At 44.4% G+C, this 18946-nt stretch overlaps 1 protein-coding gene across 7 annotated transcripts in view; it reads right to left on the bottom strand.

The window, feature by feature from the left end:
* osbpl9 (oxysterol binding protein-like 9) overlaps positions 1 to 18946 on the bottom strand; it is a 35073-nt gene that overhangs the window by 2118 nt on the left and 14009 nt on the right. For 3 of the 7 annotated variants that reach the window (XM_031575507.2, XM_031575511.2, XM_031575510.2), the window contains 19 exons: positions 15047 to 15142; positions 14813 to 14860; positions 14329 to 14358; positions 14183 to 14233; positions 13687 to 13725; positions 10363 to 10468; positions 9688 to 9783; positions 7976 to 8141; positions 7574 to 7668; positions 7197 to 7315; positions 6855 to 6940; positions 6139 to 6322; positions 5934 to 6036; positions 5667 to 5777; positions 2690 to 2753; positions 2345 to 2485; positions 1789 to 1867; positions 1506 to 1597; positions 523 to 658 (listed from right to left, as the gene is read on the bottom strand). In XM_031575507.2, the coding sequence (XP_031431367.1) occupies positions 523 to 658; positions 1506 to 1597; positions 1789 to 1867; positions 2345 to 2485; positions 2690 to 2753; positions 5667 to 5777; positions 5934 to 6036; positions 6139 to 6322; positions 6855 to 6940; positions 7197 to 7315; positions 7574 to 7668; positions 7976 to 8141; positions 9688 to 9783; positions 10363 to 10468; positions 13687 to 13725; positions 14183 to 14233; positions 14329 to 14358; positions 14813 to 14860; positions 15047 to 15142 (1842 nt within the window). Of the gene's footprint in view, positions 1 to 522; positions 659 to 1505; positions 1598 to 1788; positions 1868 to 2344; positions 2486 to 2689; positions 2754 to 5666; positions 5778 to 5933; positions 6037 to 6138; positions 6323 to 6854; positions 6941 to 7196; positions 7316 to 7573; positions 7669 to 7975; positions 8142 to 9687; positions 9784 to 10362; positions 10469 to 13686; positions 13726 to 14182; positions 14234 to 14328; positions 14359 to 14812; positions 14861 to 15046; positions 15143 to 16343; positions 17324 to 18946 lie in introns of those variants that run through there. The other 4 variants (XM_031575509.2, XM_031575508.2, XM_012825356.3 and 1 more) reach the window with 4 other exon arrangements.

Here is an 18946-nt window from a genome sequence, read left to right as displayed (position 1 = left end):
TATAACTGACAGGCAATGGATAACTGAGAAAATGTACAATGGGAAACATGACCATTCAGAGTCCTAAACGAACACCCCCATGACATGGGTAGCCATGCTTAAGTCTATTAACTGTTGCTCTTCATTGTTGGGATGCATGCATAATAAATCTATACATAGTTTTCTTTGCTCATCACTGTTTCTTGACTGTAACAATAATAGTTTAAGCAGAATGACAAAACATCATAGTCTACAAACAGTTGAATTGTGTAATGTCCGTTTTCACTCGTATCAATAGCATATCAGACATACCTATCTGATGGCAGTTCAAAAAGTCTATTAGGTTAAGTTATGCTGGCATCAGTAGGTTGTAAAAACAAGTTGCACATCACTTAGAGGGCGGCACCTTCATGACTGCTTGTGCCATCACTGGTGACGCAACTTTCCAAAAGAGTCGAGCAGTGTGCTCGCACAGGATGTGATGCAAGTGCCTGCTTCTCTTTAAGAACATCACTCCCTGCGCTGGCATGAGGGGACTCTTACCCTTGTCTCCCATTGCATTTCATTCTCTTTCCTCTCTCTGGCCTCTGCCCGCTGCTTCTCCTCAAGCCGATGCTTGGCTTCTGTTGCCGCGTCGATGTCCCTGAGCTTCAGATTCAAGGTCACATCTCTCCACAGGCTGATGGACAGAGACAAAGAGATAGAAGAATAGGAACAATTGTGAAATAAAGGAAAGACACACAAGGGGACAAACACACGGAGCTTGAACAATGCTATTCAATGAAATTACTATGCTATTCAGAGAGAGTTTCAGCTCTTGAGTAAGACAGATGCCAACGTTAATGTTGACCCCCCATCAGTGGTGTGAGGTACAACTACCGTAATTTCCGGACTATTGAGCGCACCTGAATATAAGCCTCACACTGAATTTAAAAATAAATAAAATATTTTTAACATAAATAAGCCACACATGTCTATAAGCCGCAGGTGCCTACCGGTACATTGAAACAAATGAACTTTACACAGGCTAAAATTAATATCAAAAGTAATACAATAGTGATGCATATTATTAGTTTTGCCAGTTACGATAAGTGCACTGTTGCTTTAAGAGAGCACAGTTGCAAGAGTCAATCAGAAGCTAGAACGTTAGATTGAAGACAGCGAGATAGAAGAAAGACGCTAGTTTGAAACCAGTGAGCTAAAGAACTTGAAAAGACTGGATTTGTATTGTTGTAAACTGTTTTGAGTTGTGTTCTGTCTACGCCGGTAGACTGTGGTTATTTTGACATTAGATGATACTGAGAAATCGCGGGGAGCTAAGCATCCATGCGGCTGCATCCATGCTAGCATCCTAGCTCCACAAAGCCACCGTATACAGTCACAGGTATCATAATCCATAAATTAGCCGCGTCGTTGTTTAAGCCGCGAGGTTCAAAGCGTGGGAAAAAAGTAGCGGTTTATAGTCCGAAAATTACGGTACAATACAGGGGAGAGTTCAAGCGGCGGCCAGTAGGGGATGCACTCACCATCGAGACTCATAGTCCAGCTGGTCCTCCAACTTCCTCACCTTCTTCTTAATAAGGCCCAATCTCTTTGTGTCGATGAATATAGAGTTCTCCTGATATTGAACAATAAATGAAGAGTACATTACCTCCTTACAGAACACCTGTAGCATTTGACTGCATGCTTCAAGAATAAGCATCACATTAGCTACTCTTAATAAACTCTTTAACAGGGCTGTTCAGGACAGACAATCGCAGCTGTCTTGACATAAAAAAAAAATGTTATTGCCGTTGCGGTCAGACTTACCCCTGAAGCCCATTTTGCGTACATCACCCCATTCCACTCCCCCTCGATGGAGCAGAAGGATTTCTTGTCATTAGGGGGGCTGTGAAAACAAACACAAGCATATGTGACAGAAGAACACCATAAACCGCCACCATAAACTACCATCTGTGCTTACAAAGCTGAAGTGGATCAGAGCGATGCTGTCTAAGAGCTTGGCAGTAAACCCTATTTTCCAGATTCACTATGTACTCAACACAAACCCATGACTTTGGTGATCTTGCAAACAAAAGGCAGCGTGCAAAGGGATGTACTTCGGCATGCGAATACACATTCCAGGCACTTCTTCATTTACTGTTTTACATTTAGAGATGAAACAGTATGAACATTTTATTTCATGATTTTAGTGACCAAAATAATCTGGCATATCACCAAATGTTATATTGAAAACCACAAATAAACATTAGCATCAGAGTCAACCAGGGCCAACATCAGTGTCATCCTTCACTTTTATGGGTGCATAAAGGCAAAGAAAAACTTTCAATCGCTGTTCTGATGGGGAAGAGATGCTGCCGCTTACAAAATCTCTGCTGTAATGCGGTGCTTCTTTCCGCCGTAGAAGGGCTTGGTGTGGAACATGATGGTGGCGCTGTAGCCCGACTTTGAGCAGGAGATGTTGCACTCCCCGCCCAGCTCCACCCATGGCACGGTCAGGATAGACCTGTGTACGCAGAGGGCAAAGGTCATACAAACAACTCAAACACACCCCCTGCTCCACTGAGTTAACAATAGTCTCTTGAACAGAATGCCGACCAGCTACATGCCAGGGAAATGTTTCAAATCACAGGTCATGCTTTGAAAGACAACAGGAGAGACGAGAGAGTGCAGCAAAACTACATGAAACTTGGCTTCTGAGAAGGCCTACCTGCCATATCCGTTAGGGAAGGTGAGGATGTAGTGTTCATCATGCTCCAGACAGGACACACAGCCTAGAAAAGAATGCACAGGGAAGGGAGGGATGTGCGGGGGAGGGGCGTAAATCACATTGTGGATTAAAATGATGACGTGATGTCTGAGATATTAATTAAGATAAAGTGAATTAAAGCTTGCAAGGCACTGCATATCACACAGTTCATTTTAGTCAACCTTGATATGAAAGTGGGAACATTTAAAAATAAGGAGTACTGGCAAAAGGTCGTCTGGGAGTCCCTGGTTTAGATAGTTAACACTTGCCATTTTAATGGTCTGAATGAATGAACAGTCTAAAAATGTTCAGGTTATATGCCTGACTAGCTTTCGGCTTGTGAGCTAATTATTTATTATTCCCCACCCCAAGCAGGTTAGGGGTAGTGTAAATACTACATTTGTACCTTACCCCCTCTCCCTTCACAGCAGTAAACAACTATTTTGGCCAAGGTGGGGGAGGCTGAAGGCTACATGTAGCATGAAAAATGAAAGATAAGCTTCACTCCATTTTCAAAGATAGCGCAATGGAGCATTGCTTTGCGGTTTTACCTACAGTGACTCACAAGCGTCTCTTGATGAACAACTAAACTTATTTGAAACGTTTTCAAAAAAGCCTAAAGGCAACCGACAGACGCAACTTATTGCCTCTTGCCAGCCGGAGACCACAGAAAGATCTGTACAAACGACTGATAGCAACCAACCACAGCCTTCCCTCCCAATAACCGTCTGCTGGTTCTGCTAGTCCTCATGCCCGCGACAGGCCTGCTTGCCTGTGGCCCACGGTCATGAGCAATGGCTGTATTAGATAGGCATGCTTGTCCTGAACTCCATGTACCACAAAACGGATTCAAAACGCACAAGGATGGATAGGTCCTTCTCTGTACATTTTTGGAGGGCAGAGAAATGTACCTGAAGAGTTTTTCTAGAGTCTAAATACTCAACACTGAGATGCAGCATGTCAGGATAGCCTGTTGTGGGAAATTGATACAACCCTTCCTGAACAACAGGAGTAAGAGTTTGTTTTATGCTAACTAGGGAGGGTCCACATCCTGGCGCCGCTATAACACCTACAGTTAAAATCAGCGACGGCCGTCAATTGTAGAATGGGTACCGGAGGAGGCTATCTGAAAACCATCTTGATCAAACGGCCATCAAAACGTAATCAGCATGTCTATTGTTAGAAGGAGACGCTGATCATCCAAAACAGACAAAAGGTCGCAGGAATCTTATTCACACAAGGAGAAGTTACTAGAACTTCATTATTATGCATTAGATCAGCGTTTCTCAAAGTGTGGGGCGCCAAATCAAGTTGCCATTCATTTGCTAATCAACCGCAGACTGAAGGGAAAGGTAGATGACCACTGAGTTTAGAATATAGAAAACAGGTGGGGCGCGAATGAACGCGATGAACTGGAGAATTTCCCGTTGCAATTCCTTTATAGGCAATAACGATCATACACCCCAATTGCACTAAACAACCACACTCAAACAAAGAAATATTGTATCAATTAGCCTATAACGTATTGTATTGTATCAATTAGCCTGTTGTTAACCTTTCCTGCTAGTCATAGTCGGAGATTACAGGGGAGGCTTTTGTTTACTGCTCCAGGGCCGAAGTTTTCTATATTCTAAACTCCGTGGTTATCTACCGTTCCCTTCGGTCTGCGGTTGATGAGCAAATGAATGGCAACTTGATTTGGCCCGTGGATTTATTCTCCACACTGGTAAGGTTGCACAGAGTTCAACGTTACAGCTACATAACTTTGCTCCGGTCGCTACATCAGATATTTCCGTGTGCATCACCGTTCTCTCCCTCTCGCTCTACCACAGCCACCCTATAGCCTACGTGTTGCTCCATTATACATTTTACAGTATTGGAGCCGCACCATTGTACAACACTGTATTAACATTAGCTGGGAGACCGGGATGAAAATATTACTGGAACCACACGGGCGAAAAATGTGATATACGTCGGCGTATTAATTACAGCTGATTCAACAAAAAAAAAAAATCAACCTAAAAGAAAATATATTATTTTTCATTTTTACATTGCATTTAATTTAGCAGACGCCTTTATCCAAAGCGACGTCCAATGGAGATTTTAAGCTTGGCCTACCATTGATACCACAATGTTGATACCATAGTAGGCCCTTTTCCTTTATTTTTGGAGCCCATTTGAGGCAACGATTGACACCATTGCACTTACGATGTTACGGTGTTCATTTTGACGCCATTGAATCTGAAGTGTTTCGTGTAGTTATTGGAATAAAGCTTGATTCTTATTTGGACCTCGAGGACTCCTTCATTTCTTACACTGTTTTGTGTTGCCTGCATACTACGCTCTTCTACATATTTCATTTTTAGGACAAAGCCACTCAGAGATTGGAGCAATGCACAAAATGATTAGTTACTAAGCACGTGCGTACCTTACAATGTATTCCTGCAGGCGCCCCCGCAACAGTGCATAGGTGTTTTTGACGTCAAAACGGTTGTTTCTTCACATCCTGTTGCTATTTGTATTTTTTTTTATCAAACGGCCATCCAAACGTAATCAGCATGTCCATTGTTAGAAGGAGACGCTGATCATCCAAACAGACAAAAGGTCGCTGGAATCTTATTCACACAAAGAGAAGTTACTAGAACTTCATTATTATGCATTAGAGCCACAGATCTAATTATTATTATCGCCAATCTCGCCTGTCACCACAGGAGGATAATTAAAACAGCGCTGTCAATCAAAGCCACCTGCTGTGATGAAACGTGCTCTAGGCTTTCACCTAAAACTGTTACTAAGTGGGCTTAAAGCTGGTGAGCCTTTTAAGTACTGCTCTAATTAATACAATGGGAGAAGCTTAAGAAACTCAAGGATATAATTCTGACTGCACTGCAGATGTAGGTCTTTATTAACCAAATGACCATAATCTGCTTTTGTTTACCTTGGCCGATGTTGTGGACCCCAATGGACATCCCCAGGAACTTGGATTTGGTCCAGATGTGGGCGTTGAACTGGATTTTCTTGCTGAGGCACTCTGCGTAGAACGCAGATACTGTCGCAGAGAAGATTGGCAGGATGTTAAATGTATCTATTCACTGCAAAAACACTACATGATTCAGAGTTGGAATATTGTGTCTGTTTGAGGCCAAATAATTCTGACCATCAGAGAGAGCTGTGTGTGGGTTGGAAAATGGTTGTTGACACTCACTGGGGGGATGGTGAGAGACCTGCTCTGCCACAAATTGCACGCTGTTACTACCACACCCCGGCACTGGACCCTCAGACACAGGTTCCTGGAAGGAGACGGAGGGCTGAAAGATGCGAAGACCAAACGTGAGATCAAGGCCACTGGATGCTATATTTTAGTAATATATTAAGTAAGAAACAAATGCATTCTAGCTGACCAGACATACACTTACTGAAGCAGCAGGGTCAGTCGTTTCAGAGGGCAGGTCCCAGTGGCAGAAGAACACTTCTCCCAGGATGGGGTTGTAGGGCTTCTTGGCCACGGATCCCTTGCGGCCGGCGTGGAACGCCGACAGGTACCACTTCACCACATACACCATGCGGTCCCTGGGGTCTACTTGCTCTGCAATGCTGCACATGAAACACACACCACACCTTTTATACTTCAAGCAACACTTGTACAGGTCATTGTTTATTATGTGTGTGTGTGTGTGTGTGTGTGTGTGTGTGTGTGTGTGTATATATCATTCAAGTGTAACCTCACACCCACAAAACTGCATATTTTGGAATTCAGGATGATTTTAAACAGTAAAACGGTGTGTGGAGCCATTTTCTATAAATAACACCAGCGGTGATGTGTTTCATCACAGTTTAGTCATATCATTTAGTTTACAGCTAAAAACAAAACAAAAACACATTTTAGGGTGCACATCCACTTACAATAATACTAATATATACATACGTCATGAAAGACATGACCTTCTGGTGGGTTTGATGCTTAGTAATAATTCTGTGCTGGTTTCTTTAGGGATAATTAGTTTGTACAGCTGGAGATTTCCAGATGTACACAGCATGTCAAGGTGCAAGATCAGGCTGGTGTTTGAGGCTCTGAACTCAGCCCTCTTGTGTTCATGTCTGAGAGAGAGAGAAAGAGAACCTGTACCTGACAAACAGATCAGGATGAGCAAAGAAGTCGGCGTACATCTCCAGCAGCGACCTCCTCTCCAGGATGAACGTGGGCAGCACCACCTGAGCAGGAGAAGAAGGCGGCGCAGACAATAAGAGAACTGCAGAAAGTCATGTAAAACACAGGCAAGTCTCTGATGATGTGTGTGTGTGTGTGTGTGTGTGTGTGTGTGTGTGTGGCAGAGGCGTGAGAGAGAGAAGGAAAACACAACACTGAAAAAGATAAGAGGCAATTAAGAGTGAAAGACGACAGAGGTGAAGAAGGAAGGGATGTGTAAATGAAAGAAACGCTGGTTGGTCAAACAGAGAGTGCTGTTACCTTGGTGAGGTCCATGCCCAGGCGTACTTGTGAGAGGAGGTGCATGATGACGCTCTTGTGCTCTTCCACGGACTCGCCCTCGCCGTCATCGTCACGCTCGTCATGGCTGTCAAACTGGTCTGGGGAGCGCACCACAAACAAGCACATATCACCATTATGTGTGTGTTTACCTTCCAACTACAGCTGTACCCCATGTGTGTTGACAAACAAGCAGCTGAGTAGATGTACTGTTCTTACCAAATGGATGTATGAGCTGTAGCAGTTTATGTACGTATGTGGGCTGTCTGTTAGAACACATCAACTGAGAGTGTGTGTGTGTGTGTGTGTGTGTGTGTGTGCGTGTGTGTGTGTTGGGGGTCGGGTGTATATGTATGTACCTGCGTCTGTAGTGCCATTGGACATGGAGGAGTTGAGGGACTCGTTGGTGTCTGGCCGCTTCAGACCATCTCCACTGGGCATGACGGCAGACGCCCTGGAGGAGGGGGCGGGGTGGGAGGCAGACACAGGGAGAGACAACAACGTAAGACGTCTCCTAGCACTCTTATGTGAACATCTAGTTCACTATACATGAAATCAATGCTTGGTCATTAGCAAGTTAGCATTAACCATTTCTTTACTACCATTTTGTCTTTGGTAGTCTTCAGTCTAGTGTTCATGTCCTCTGTGCTCATGCAAGTACTTGCAATCACCAAAGCACTTAATACAGGCAGTGCTGCTTCTTGCTAATGCTGAGCACCTGCTGTCCTAATGCTAACTTTCTGCCCGAGCAGCAAACTCACTCAATGCAGTGCTTGGGGGAGGTGCTGGTCTGGTAGAACTCGTCGGCGTCGTAGAACTCGTCCTCGCCCTCGCTGCTGGAGTAGGAGAAGTCGGGCACGCTGTGAGTGGGCAGGTTCATATGGGTCGGCGACGCCACGCTGCTGCTGGGCCCTGAGGGGACGCTCCCTGGACATGACATAAAACAGGGGGGGGGGGGGGGGGGTATAACAGGGGTTCAAGGGTCATGAACGTCATCTTAAGGTTTGGAAGTGCTGTTCAGACATTCTGTATGGATTCATTACAGTGTATTCCACTACATGCAAGATGTACATGTTAACTTGTCCACCATCCTACAGGTCTAAAATACACACGGGAGAGCGCTTCTGGAAGAGCCTTGCATGGTCATACAAAACACACACTGTACTGTGCTGTGCCAACTAAGTAATGAACAGTCAAACATAGTGCACATCATCAATACAATCGCAGATAACTATAATATGTCGAATACAGTTCTCTACTCCATTCACAGCGGTGAGGTTGAGAGGAAGTAAAAGTGGAACTTCCTGTGACCTATTTTGCGCACAGGCGCATGCATTTTGAAAGTCTGGATGATGAGATTATGCTTTTCACACATTATTTACAAGCTCCACTTTCACAGGAGTACAATGGAGCTGCACTCCAAACCAGCCCTTCAAGGCCTTGAAAGAGCTAATGACGGGACCCCTGACACGGCCCTCCATTATTACTGGTGACCATCTCTAACAGCCACACAATTCGAACACACTGTGCCTTCTGCAAGAACAGAACCACTTGAAATCTTTTTGTCACTTGATCGAACTTTTATTCCCTCATCTCTCTCGGACTGGCCGCCATGGCCTGCTCTGCAGTGGTTGAGGCTGCTGGGAGGCAAGGCGAGGCTGTGAGTTTCTGCCACGCTTGCCTTTTATTCCACCAGCTCAGCAGAAAGAGCACGCAGCCCGGAGCCGCAGCATGGGCCCCGGGAGGGGAGGGGAGGAGAGGAGAGGTAATGACACCTGGAAAAAGAGCAACGCTGGCGCAGCACAGCACTACATCATTGCTCTTATTAGAGAGGCTGAGACAGAGGGAAGTAGAGAGAGAGAGAGAGCACAACAATATATGGGAGAGAAAGAGTGAGTCAGAGAGGGAGCAAGAGACATGGAGGAGGAAAAAAAAAAAATGCAGGAGAGGTGGGACAGAGAGATAGAGAACGAGAGAGAGAGAGAGAGGAGCAAAAGAGGTGAGAGGTAGGGAACGCGGGGAAGAGAGAAAGAGCCTCCCTCAGAGAGTGCGATGGGACAAGTTATGAGATCCTACTCTGACACGGCACTCCAGCACCTGCCATCCCGAGAGATCGATGATCAGTCCGAGGGGGAAGAGCAGCTAAGAAAGAAAACTGAGCAGAACGCAAACGCCACTGAAACAGACAGAGGCCATCTTTTCTTACATATGAACTCTCTAACCTGAACCTCCACAAGTTTACCATGTATATCAAGGCTCCTTTGCTGTATTCTTGTCCATATATAAGGTCAAAGTTGCGAAACAGGGTTAGACAATACTCTACTCTGGCATTTGTATCTGATAACAGCGTCCACCAGGAGCCAAGGTTCACACACAATAGGCTTGTTAGAGCTTCACTGGCTGTATCTGTCGAACAAGGCTTGATGAGTCCGCCTAGGATTTAAAGGGTGTTGATTTAGAGACGTGGTCTTACCCGTGCTGTTGGGGGTGGGCGTCTGAAGGCTGCCCATCACCGTGGCTACGGGACCCACTGCCAGAGAGGATGGCCTCTGCTCCGATTTACATCCATCTGCGCACACACACAAGCGTTTAACCTTGTCTCGAACAAAAGTGCGACCTACATATTTACACGCAAGTGTCGGCATTCTTTTGATGTGCCGATTTCAGGACGGTTGAAAGCACAATCCTTTGCATCAAAGCCAAAGCCATTGAGTGGGATTTAACAGCCAAACTTCCACCCAGAAATGCAGCAGAGGTTTGAAAAACATTCTCAAATAGTTTAAATGGCGGCCCACACTTCACAGTCGGCACTTCAGACAATCATTTGGGCATTGCCTTGTATAGTAATGGAGAAACACTGCTTACCCGGATTCAGGTAAGGTCAGGGCAGTACAGAAACCATGCATAGGAATTAAAATGCTCTTCTGTCCATCAGAAGTTTGTGAGCTGTTGTGCAGACCAGCTTTTATTTCATAGACACCGAACTAATGAATACAGCGAGTTGGCCTGTGGACTTTTGTCACATGGGCTAGACCAGTATTTATTTTTGATGCATTCCAGTCCGCTAATCTAATGCATGCCTAAGGAGAGACTGGATGGAATGTATTTTTGGGCCCTTTTTGGGCCACAAAACATTGGACTGCCCTACCTGTGGGGAGGGTGGTCTGTGTTGGCATGGTGTTGACAACGGCTGAGTCGAGAGGGTCGGGCTGGTAAATCCCATCCACTGGGTTGATGGTGCTCTGTAAGGAAGCCAACAGAAAAGGAGAGACTGTTAAAACACACACACACATAGATGGGATGACTGTCCAAGCATAATCCTAGGCCACTGCGTTGCTTCAGCATAGGGGTGGGTGATACAGGTTCAATGGACATTTTTACTGTTGAACTACTCCTAAAAACCCATCAAGGCTGTCCAATAGTGGGAATATTCATAATGATGGCCTGGAGTAAATCTTCTGCAATGCAAATCTTACAAAAGATAATGATGTGGTATACCCTCTGGACATGTCTTACGTAGAGTAAGGAAAGGAATAAAAAAAAAAAAGCTTTGACTATAGTTGCACATATAGATGAAACGTCACCCAGACTAAGTGGTTAAGAAACCAAAGGATTCAAGAGCTGGGAATAAGAAGGCTGCCTAGCGTACCTCAGGCTACCTAGTCCCACTAAAGTCAACTCACAAGGTCAAGAATCAAAGTTCAAACCGAATCGCCTGCGTCCTCCACACTAGAAGACCAAATCCGTGGTGGACGCACAATCTGTGGATAGTGAGGGACCATCAAGTGGTGGTCACTGACATTTCTTTTTAGTAATCAGCCGCACACTGCACACATATTTGCCGGAGGATTGGCAAGAAATCTACACTGCATCACAGGACATGCTATTGCAGCGATATTTACACTGATATCGCAAACAGCATCACCCACTCCTATTTCAGCACTTAGACAAGGTGTTGTGAGGAACACACACGCACACACCACCCTTAACAAACAGAAGTGTAGAGGGAAACAAGGATCCTGAAGAACGGTCAGGTGCTTCTCACTTTGGGCAGAACTAACTAAGAGCTCCATTGCTAATGCTGAACCGGAAACTAGCCCTCAGTATTCAATCAACTGCGTCCACGGCTAGTTCTATACTTCCCTTTCGAAAACAATGTTAAAATAAATGTACATGAATCTAAGCAGGCTTTCTCAGCTTCACCACTCATTTGCTAGGCTCTGTAGCATACCAGTGTTAAGGCCTGATTAATGGTCTTTTTAAAATCTCATCCTGTGACTTCCCTCTTCCACAAACACATGTGACGTGATCACTTCACAGCTCTCTCAACTGGCTTAGTAGGAGACAACAGGGAGATGACACAGACCTCTGCTAACAGCCAGCAACATGACCCACTCAGAGGAGTATGCTGGGAAGGGATGGCAGAGAGGCAGGGAGAGAGAGAGAGGCAGAAAGAAAAAGAGTGAAAGAGAGAGAGAAATAAAATATTAAAATAGGGAAAAAATAGATTAAGGGAGAGAGCGGGATACAGAGGCATAATAAATAATGGAAGGAGAGAAACAGGACAGACAGAAAGTGAGAAACCAGGAAAGGTTATGCTGTGAAGCTGGGTTAGAGCCAGATCAGTCGATGATTAGAACACTACAATGACTGAACCGCAGCTACAGCACATGTATTAACCAAGGACAATATCTTAAAGTTGCTATAGAAAAATAAACAAGTGGGAGGTCAATAAAATTAACAATGAATCAAACAGTGGTAACAGCAACCAACATTCAGGTTTACTAATATGAATTGATGCAAGACATCTTTCCCAACAGCAACACCACAAAAACAGCAAATACTTGCATAACAGATAAAACCAAACCAAACAGTGAAATGAGGCCAAAACACGTGACAAGCTGAGGGAAGAGAGAGGGGTGATAAACGAGAGAGGAGGAGGAAAGGCGTGTCCCAGAAAGTTGGGAAACTTTGTCATCGTCATGCCCTTTTCCTAAACCCTTATGTCCGTTCCCTTCAGAACAAATTTATTTCCAGACTCTAACCAGAGCCAGAGTCCATTACAAGACAAATCAACCATTTTAGTCTCACAGGCCAACTCTTACATTCTAGGACAGACAAAAAGACCATAAAAAAAAAGACAATTAAATGCCAAAAAATGTCCGCAGTCCGGTACCGCATTCATCAGCACGGGTAGGAGTTGGAGAACATAACAGCATTGGATGGTGCTGGAAAACAGCACCTCTGAGTTCAGCAGAGTGCTGCAGCAATCCTCATAATTGCAGTAGGAGCCAATATCATTTTAAACGTATGCATATTTATAACGTATGCCGTATGCATAAGATATGCCATATATAATTATATATATATATATATGTTCACCTCCAGAGATTTTTGTCTTGAGATGTTTTTTTCAAGGTATGTCATGTAATATTGTGCTCAATATGTGCCCTTTTTTATATTTATATTTTTACACAACTATGCTGACGCTATACAGTGTTTCAGGTTTCCGTATTCCACCCCCCAATTCAAATTCAATTTCTACTTCTACAAGAACAATAACATGCAGAAGTGCCTGCGTCATGCTAAAAGAGGTGGAACACATTCAGCTCATTCATACTAACGCTGATGAGAGTACTCAAGAGGAATTGATGCATCTCCGGGATCTGAGGGAGGCCATTTTATGTGAAGTGTGTTCCTATCATTGAAATTAGACTCACCAGAACCAGTCATTCAAATTCAATAGCTTAAAAACACACCAATGATTTCTGCAGAAAGAACATTCTCAGGTCTGTCTGTGGATGCTATTGACAATGGCTCTGATGTAACAGGGCCCTAGGCTACGGAGGTTAGTAAACTGCCCTAAATACGTTGCCATCTATTAGCCCTTGATTAGTCAATAGACCTCTGTACTGAATAAAAATCAATGGCTGACTCACTCTGGTATGTGTATGTGTGTGTGTGTGTGTGTGTGTGTGTGTGTGTGTGTGTGTGTGTGTGTGTGTGTGTGTGTGTGTGTGCATGCGTGTGCGCGTGTGTGTGTGTGTGTGTGTGTGTGTGTGTGACCATAAAGAGGGACAGAGAAGTGTAATCAACTATTACAACTAAAATGATTCAAGCAGGCAAATGCATTCCGGACATTCAGTTTTTGAAAAGGTTGAAAAGGTTTTTTCTTAAAAGTTGAAAGAGGGTGGAAACTAAGGTGCTTTCCAAAGGTTTTCCAGAGAGAGATTGAAGGAGAATTCCCCACACCGTGAAAGAGAGCCACAGAGGAGAAAGCCAGGGGAGAGGAGGGGGCAGGGCACATAATCACAAAGCATGCACTTCTGAACAGGCTTCTGGTCGATTGAGTTCTACTGTTTAGTTTGAGTTTTTTTTTTAAGGAGGAAAAAGTGAAGTAAGCGGTGAGAGAAACTAAAAAATAAATAAAGGCGGATCGGCTACTTTGTGTTCGGAGAACGACAGAACTTACTATCAGTCCGTTTGCGTGCTGCTGATCATTACTTCGATCCTTCAAAAACAAATTCCGAGAAAAAAAAGAGGGATTTGAGAGAGGGAGGAGGGGAGAAACTTGGCCTGAGGGATGGAGCTGAATCCCTCTGCCTGGTTCCTTATGATTCACATATTAGAAGCAGACGGAACATTTCAAAATGCAGTTACTACAGTCTCTGACAGATTGACAAATATCAGCTATTGAACCATTCTGCCTTGTGCATGTTACAAAACTAAAAAGAGCAGACTGTGGCGTCATGCTAGTGTTCTGTTTGCGTGTGCATAGTCCTCAAATCGTCCCATCACCTCACAATGAAGACTGGGATGAATGTGACCACTCTGGTGTTGCCATGCAGGTAAGTACATACTGCTAGTGGCTACACAACACACACACACAGACAGCCAAAATGGCTGCCACAACAATAACTAAAAAGTAGTATAGACGGTCTACGACTAAATGTAATCAGTTTTCTTACCTTGGCAATTTGAAGTAGTACAATGCAGTGTTTAATGGACTCTACCATACTCTGCAAACAGAACAGGGGAAGCAGAGTGTGAGGCTTTGGGTTGGATGTGAGAACGTAAGAAGAACTCAGAATCATTTCACTTCTGTCGCACTTACACAAGTTGTATCCTTCAGGTTCTCAATTTTCTGCAAAAGAGAAAAACAAAAACAAGGAAAGCAATTTATGAAGGATTGAGAAAAAGAACAGGAGAGATAAGACTTCTGAGAACATTCCTTCCCACTCAATTAACACCACTGGCAGGTATTTTTAAGTGTTGTACTAGTTTTATTTTTAAACTCTTAGCACTGAACAAGCCTGGACTCTGTAAACAACGTCAGTGCTACCACTTCCTCATTCCTAAGACCTCTGGGCTTTGCTTCACTTCTGGTTACAGAAGCAGGTACTTCTCTCTGATGGCTGGCTGCACACACAGTGAGCCCAGTCACAGGGCCTTATTACCAAAATGGGACTGGAAAATTTAGACTGGTGACAATTACTTTGATATAGCTTTCATTTGTAAAATCAATCTGAACGCGGTTTCAAAGGGGGGGGGGGATGAAAATAGAAGGTTAGGGGAGGGGAGAGGAGTTGTTGTCTTACCCTGCGTGACTCATCTTCTTTGCAGTCCTTTATTTTTTCATCAAAGAGCTGAGAGAGTGGAAAACAGAAAGAAAGAGGTGAAAAACAGAACAAGAGAGAGAGACAGAACGCACACCAAAGATGAAAGGATGATATTCAATGAGACAACATACAGCCATGCATGTAATATTAATTAAAAACAAACCTGATCTTGATAAATGATAATAAGTACAAAGGAATTTGGTGAAATCTGACCTTGAGCTGATCAATGAGAATCTGAAGATAGGCATCAGCCTCGGCGAGCTTCTTGTCAAAGTCCTGAACGCTTGGAACAAAGCCTGTTTCTGCCTCCTAAAGTTGGGAAGTGAGAGACACAGAGAGGCCATGTGAGACCAGTTTCACCTCAAGCGGACTCCCACGCCACATGCTAGTGCTCAATAAACAGCGTGGGAGGAAGCAGGCAGTTCATAGACATGTTACGTGATGTCAATCGACGTCTGTTTGTCATGCCATTTGACCGCCCAATTAAACACTTTGTACTTGTGGTGATGAAAAAGTCGTTACAGAATCATCCTATGACAGAGCAAAGTCCGACACAAATGTCATGAACCCAAGTGACAGGACGGATGAGGGTTTCCTGTAAGCCTAATGCCAAATTTACCACAGGATATCAGTGTTCATATTTATATTCATCAAACAGACTTTAAAAAAGCCACATACAACCACAAACACATGTGGCAGATTAAAACATGAACAAACATGACCAGGCAAATTCATTCTACAACAAACGGTCATGCTGAGTCTTTTTTGGACACTGGGAGACTGACAGCGAGTTAGTTAGCGGTACCAAAGGCTTTACTTGACAGACTGTCTGGCTCCAAGCTTTCCTGGACTTAAGTAAAACCAAGTATGGAGATTGGAGCGAGAAAAAGGAAATTCAGTTGAACGATAGCAGTAGACGTTATCAGCGGCTTGGTCTGCAGATTTCCATGACACTTCCTTTCGCATACCGATGTGGACAATCACACTCCCAGCCACGCATACATGCGAGTGTGTTTGTACGTTCCAATTTTGTAATCAAATCACTTAATAAGACTTCTTTATGATATGGAGAAGTCCAAATTGGTTTCCAAATTGTAATAAGTAATTTTGATGATATATATATATATATATATATATATAAACATGAATTAATAAATAAAAGAGCCTGACTCATCCACTGCAATGTTACAAAAACAGTACATCTCCCTTCAGAGAAAAAGAAGGAGTAGATAGAGGCTCTGGCCTAGGTGTTGAAAACTGGGTGGATCATCGAAACACAAGATTTCATTTCACAAATTTTACAAAAGGACTCATTACAGCGGAACAATCTAACACAATATTGCTGACCACCTCAGATGTGTTGAATACCAACATCAAAAATGACTGATTACAATTTGGAAACCAGGACTGTCAGACTTCCCCATCTAATACACACAGATAGACAAACGGACACAAACACACAATTATGCACACAAGGCCCTGCCATGCTGCACTGACAAACCTAACGGACCTTGTGGTCGGTAATGGCCCCACTCCCACACAGACAGATGAGAGAGGGATCACTCAGACTGTGGCGAGGCGTTAGTATCTGGTCATTCCTGCATTGAGAGGAAGCCCTGCTGCTATTCCTGCTGTTCCCCTCTGCCGGCAACTGGCTGGTGGGTGGTGGCTTATGGCCCTTACTGTGTCCCGCAGCTGAAGAACGCCTGGAGGAGGCCCTGGACCCAGAGCGTCCAGCTGTGACAAATCTCACGGGGACGTGCAGGAAAGCCATTCACTTTTTAAAGACCAGCCCTACACTTCGCGCCGCCTCAGTTTAAACAGTAAACACTGTTCGCAGCACGACACACAGAGGGCAAAGTCTAGGGCTGGGCTTTGTTTTATTATCTACCAACCATCTTGTGACGTTCAAAGGTTGCGAATTTGCAGAATACAGAAGTGTGCAATTTCACAGAGCAGTCCAGTAAACAAACAACTAGTTAGTAACCCTTAGCTGACTGCCTGAGTATTGAGCACTAGAACTGGGGTCAGATGTGTTTAAGCTGCAGGGGCTCTCCGTGAACCTAGCGTCCTCCAATTCCACAACCCGGTCTTGGAACCAACTGAACCAAACTGACCCAAAATCAGCCGACTAAATCCATAAATCTCAGCGCATGGTTGAGGGAAAGACATCCCAGCACTTTGGTTTATTCAGGCTACTGTTAGAATTAGGTGATTTACATATATAAGACTACAATGTAGCATAAGAGACCACATCTCAACTAAGCCTTCACAAGTTAGTTTGCATAACACCAGGCCAGAGCCATCGAGCTTGGCTCCTGGCCTATTGTCTATGTTGAGGAGCCATCAGACATGGTTCCTGGCTTTTGTGTGTCTTTGAGCCAGAGACATTAGTCTCTGGTTGGTGGCTTTGTCGACAGCCACGACAAGATGGTTGAAGCCAAAAGGTATTAGCATCTATATGGCCATACCTGGCTATAGCCCCGGACAAAGCTAGACTTCGCCTTTGACCTCCAGGCACACCCATCCCCTCCCCTTACACCTATGTCATTGTTCATATGTTAATTCTACACTATAACTGTGTGTACATTTATGTAATATACAGAGAAGACCTCCTCGTATCCAGAGACATTTCCTGGCAGACGAATACGTGCCTCCTGGCATGCTCGTGCTGTGTCGAGGTGACCATGGCTAGTGTCTGAATAAACGCATTATTTCGCTAAGCCGTCTTCAACAAGTCTCTTAAGCTAACTTGACCAAATGTGGGCCTTCGAACGATTTTGCCGAGATAACAGCAGATTCTTTCACTACCTCTGAGCTTGATTCAACAGTCTTGGCTCCACTTCTTACACCAAACAGCCCCCTTACACAGGTGCCTTACTAATGAGAGCTACATGATAATGAATTCTATTAGGTAGAATATTGAATTACATTACAGTGATGTATTTGTGTAATTACCACACTGGAGCATTTACTAATCTGGTGTTTCCAATGAGTCTCGGATTCCTCCATCCCTGCCTGTGCATCATGAGTGGAGGTGTGCTGCTCCCTGCTCCCTGCAGGTGTTGTGCTCTAACGGACGGCGGTGGCTCACCCAGTAGTCATGGAGGACGCAGCCTGAGGGAAATCAGCCAGAGCAGGGCTCTCCACAACAGGGCCTAGCGGCATGATGGCACAATGCGTTGTGAGTGGAACAAGTGGTCCTCTGTCCCTCTCTCTACCTTTTGCTATGCGCTGACCAAGGAATCACCAAGGATACACTGATGTCATGCACTCAGGGGCTTGACGAGGCTAGCCCACATTGGACACAAACAGGAAGCTCCCATTTGTAGTGTTATTACAGACTGTAAAAGCCATGGCACAGGATACTGTGGACAAAAAGCTGATTTACAAGGGGAACTACAGTATTTTTTATCCTTTCCATGTTGTCAAATGCTTATAAAAAGACTACAAGCCTTTCAGGTGCGAAAACAAGCGATTTACTTTGACGCAGATGCTTGTCCCATGGCATTACACTGTAGCCGCGTGTTGCATTTGCAGGTCATAGCGTTTTCGCTCAATACTGGACCAATGGAGATCGTTTTTTGTCCCTGGTAAACTGTACCTGGTAAAACTGGACCCAAAAAGACGGGAAAATAGGGCCCAGGTTAAAAAAGATCCCTTTAAAACAAAACATCCTTTGCATGAGCAAATTGGTTTAAGGGACATACAGAGGAGCACACAAAACTCCAGCATGATGCCAACAAACATTGGTCAGGAGTGGCCGAGAGAGAGAGGCCAAGAGAGAGAGCAGTGTCATTCGGACACCTGTGTCTCCAGGCAGCCTGTGCGCCCACCAGGAAACGTCTCTCCCTCACTCCCCCTTCCCTTCTGTCCCCATAAAATGTCACTCCCCTCCTGCTACCCACCTATTAACAGTCACATGACAGGCACATAACTTCTCACGGTGCCGTCACACACGAACTGCTCTATTAACAAATGCAAAAGTGCTGTGTGCTTTTTTGTGTCCACTGTCTCAGTCGTTTTTTTCCTTTGAAGAGAGCGTGTCCTCGGCAGACTGTGACCCCCACCGGGATCCTGTGACAGACTTTAGTGTTAAAAACAAACAAAAGC

The sequence above is a fragment of the Clupea harengus genome, chromosome 10 (genome assembly GCF_900700415.2).
Source record: "Clupea harengus chromosome 10, Ch_v2.0.2, whole genome shotgun sequence".
Taxonomy (NCBI): Eukaryota; Metazoa; Chordata; class Actinopteri; order Clupeiformes; family Clupeidae; genus Clupea; species Clupea harengus.
This window is presented reverse-complemented; position numbering and strand designations above follow the sequence as displayed.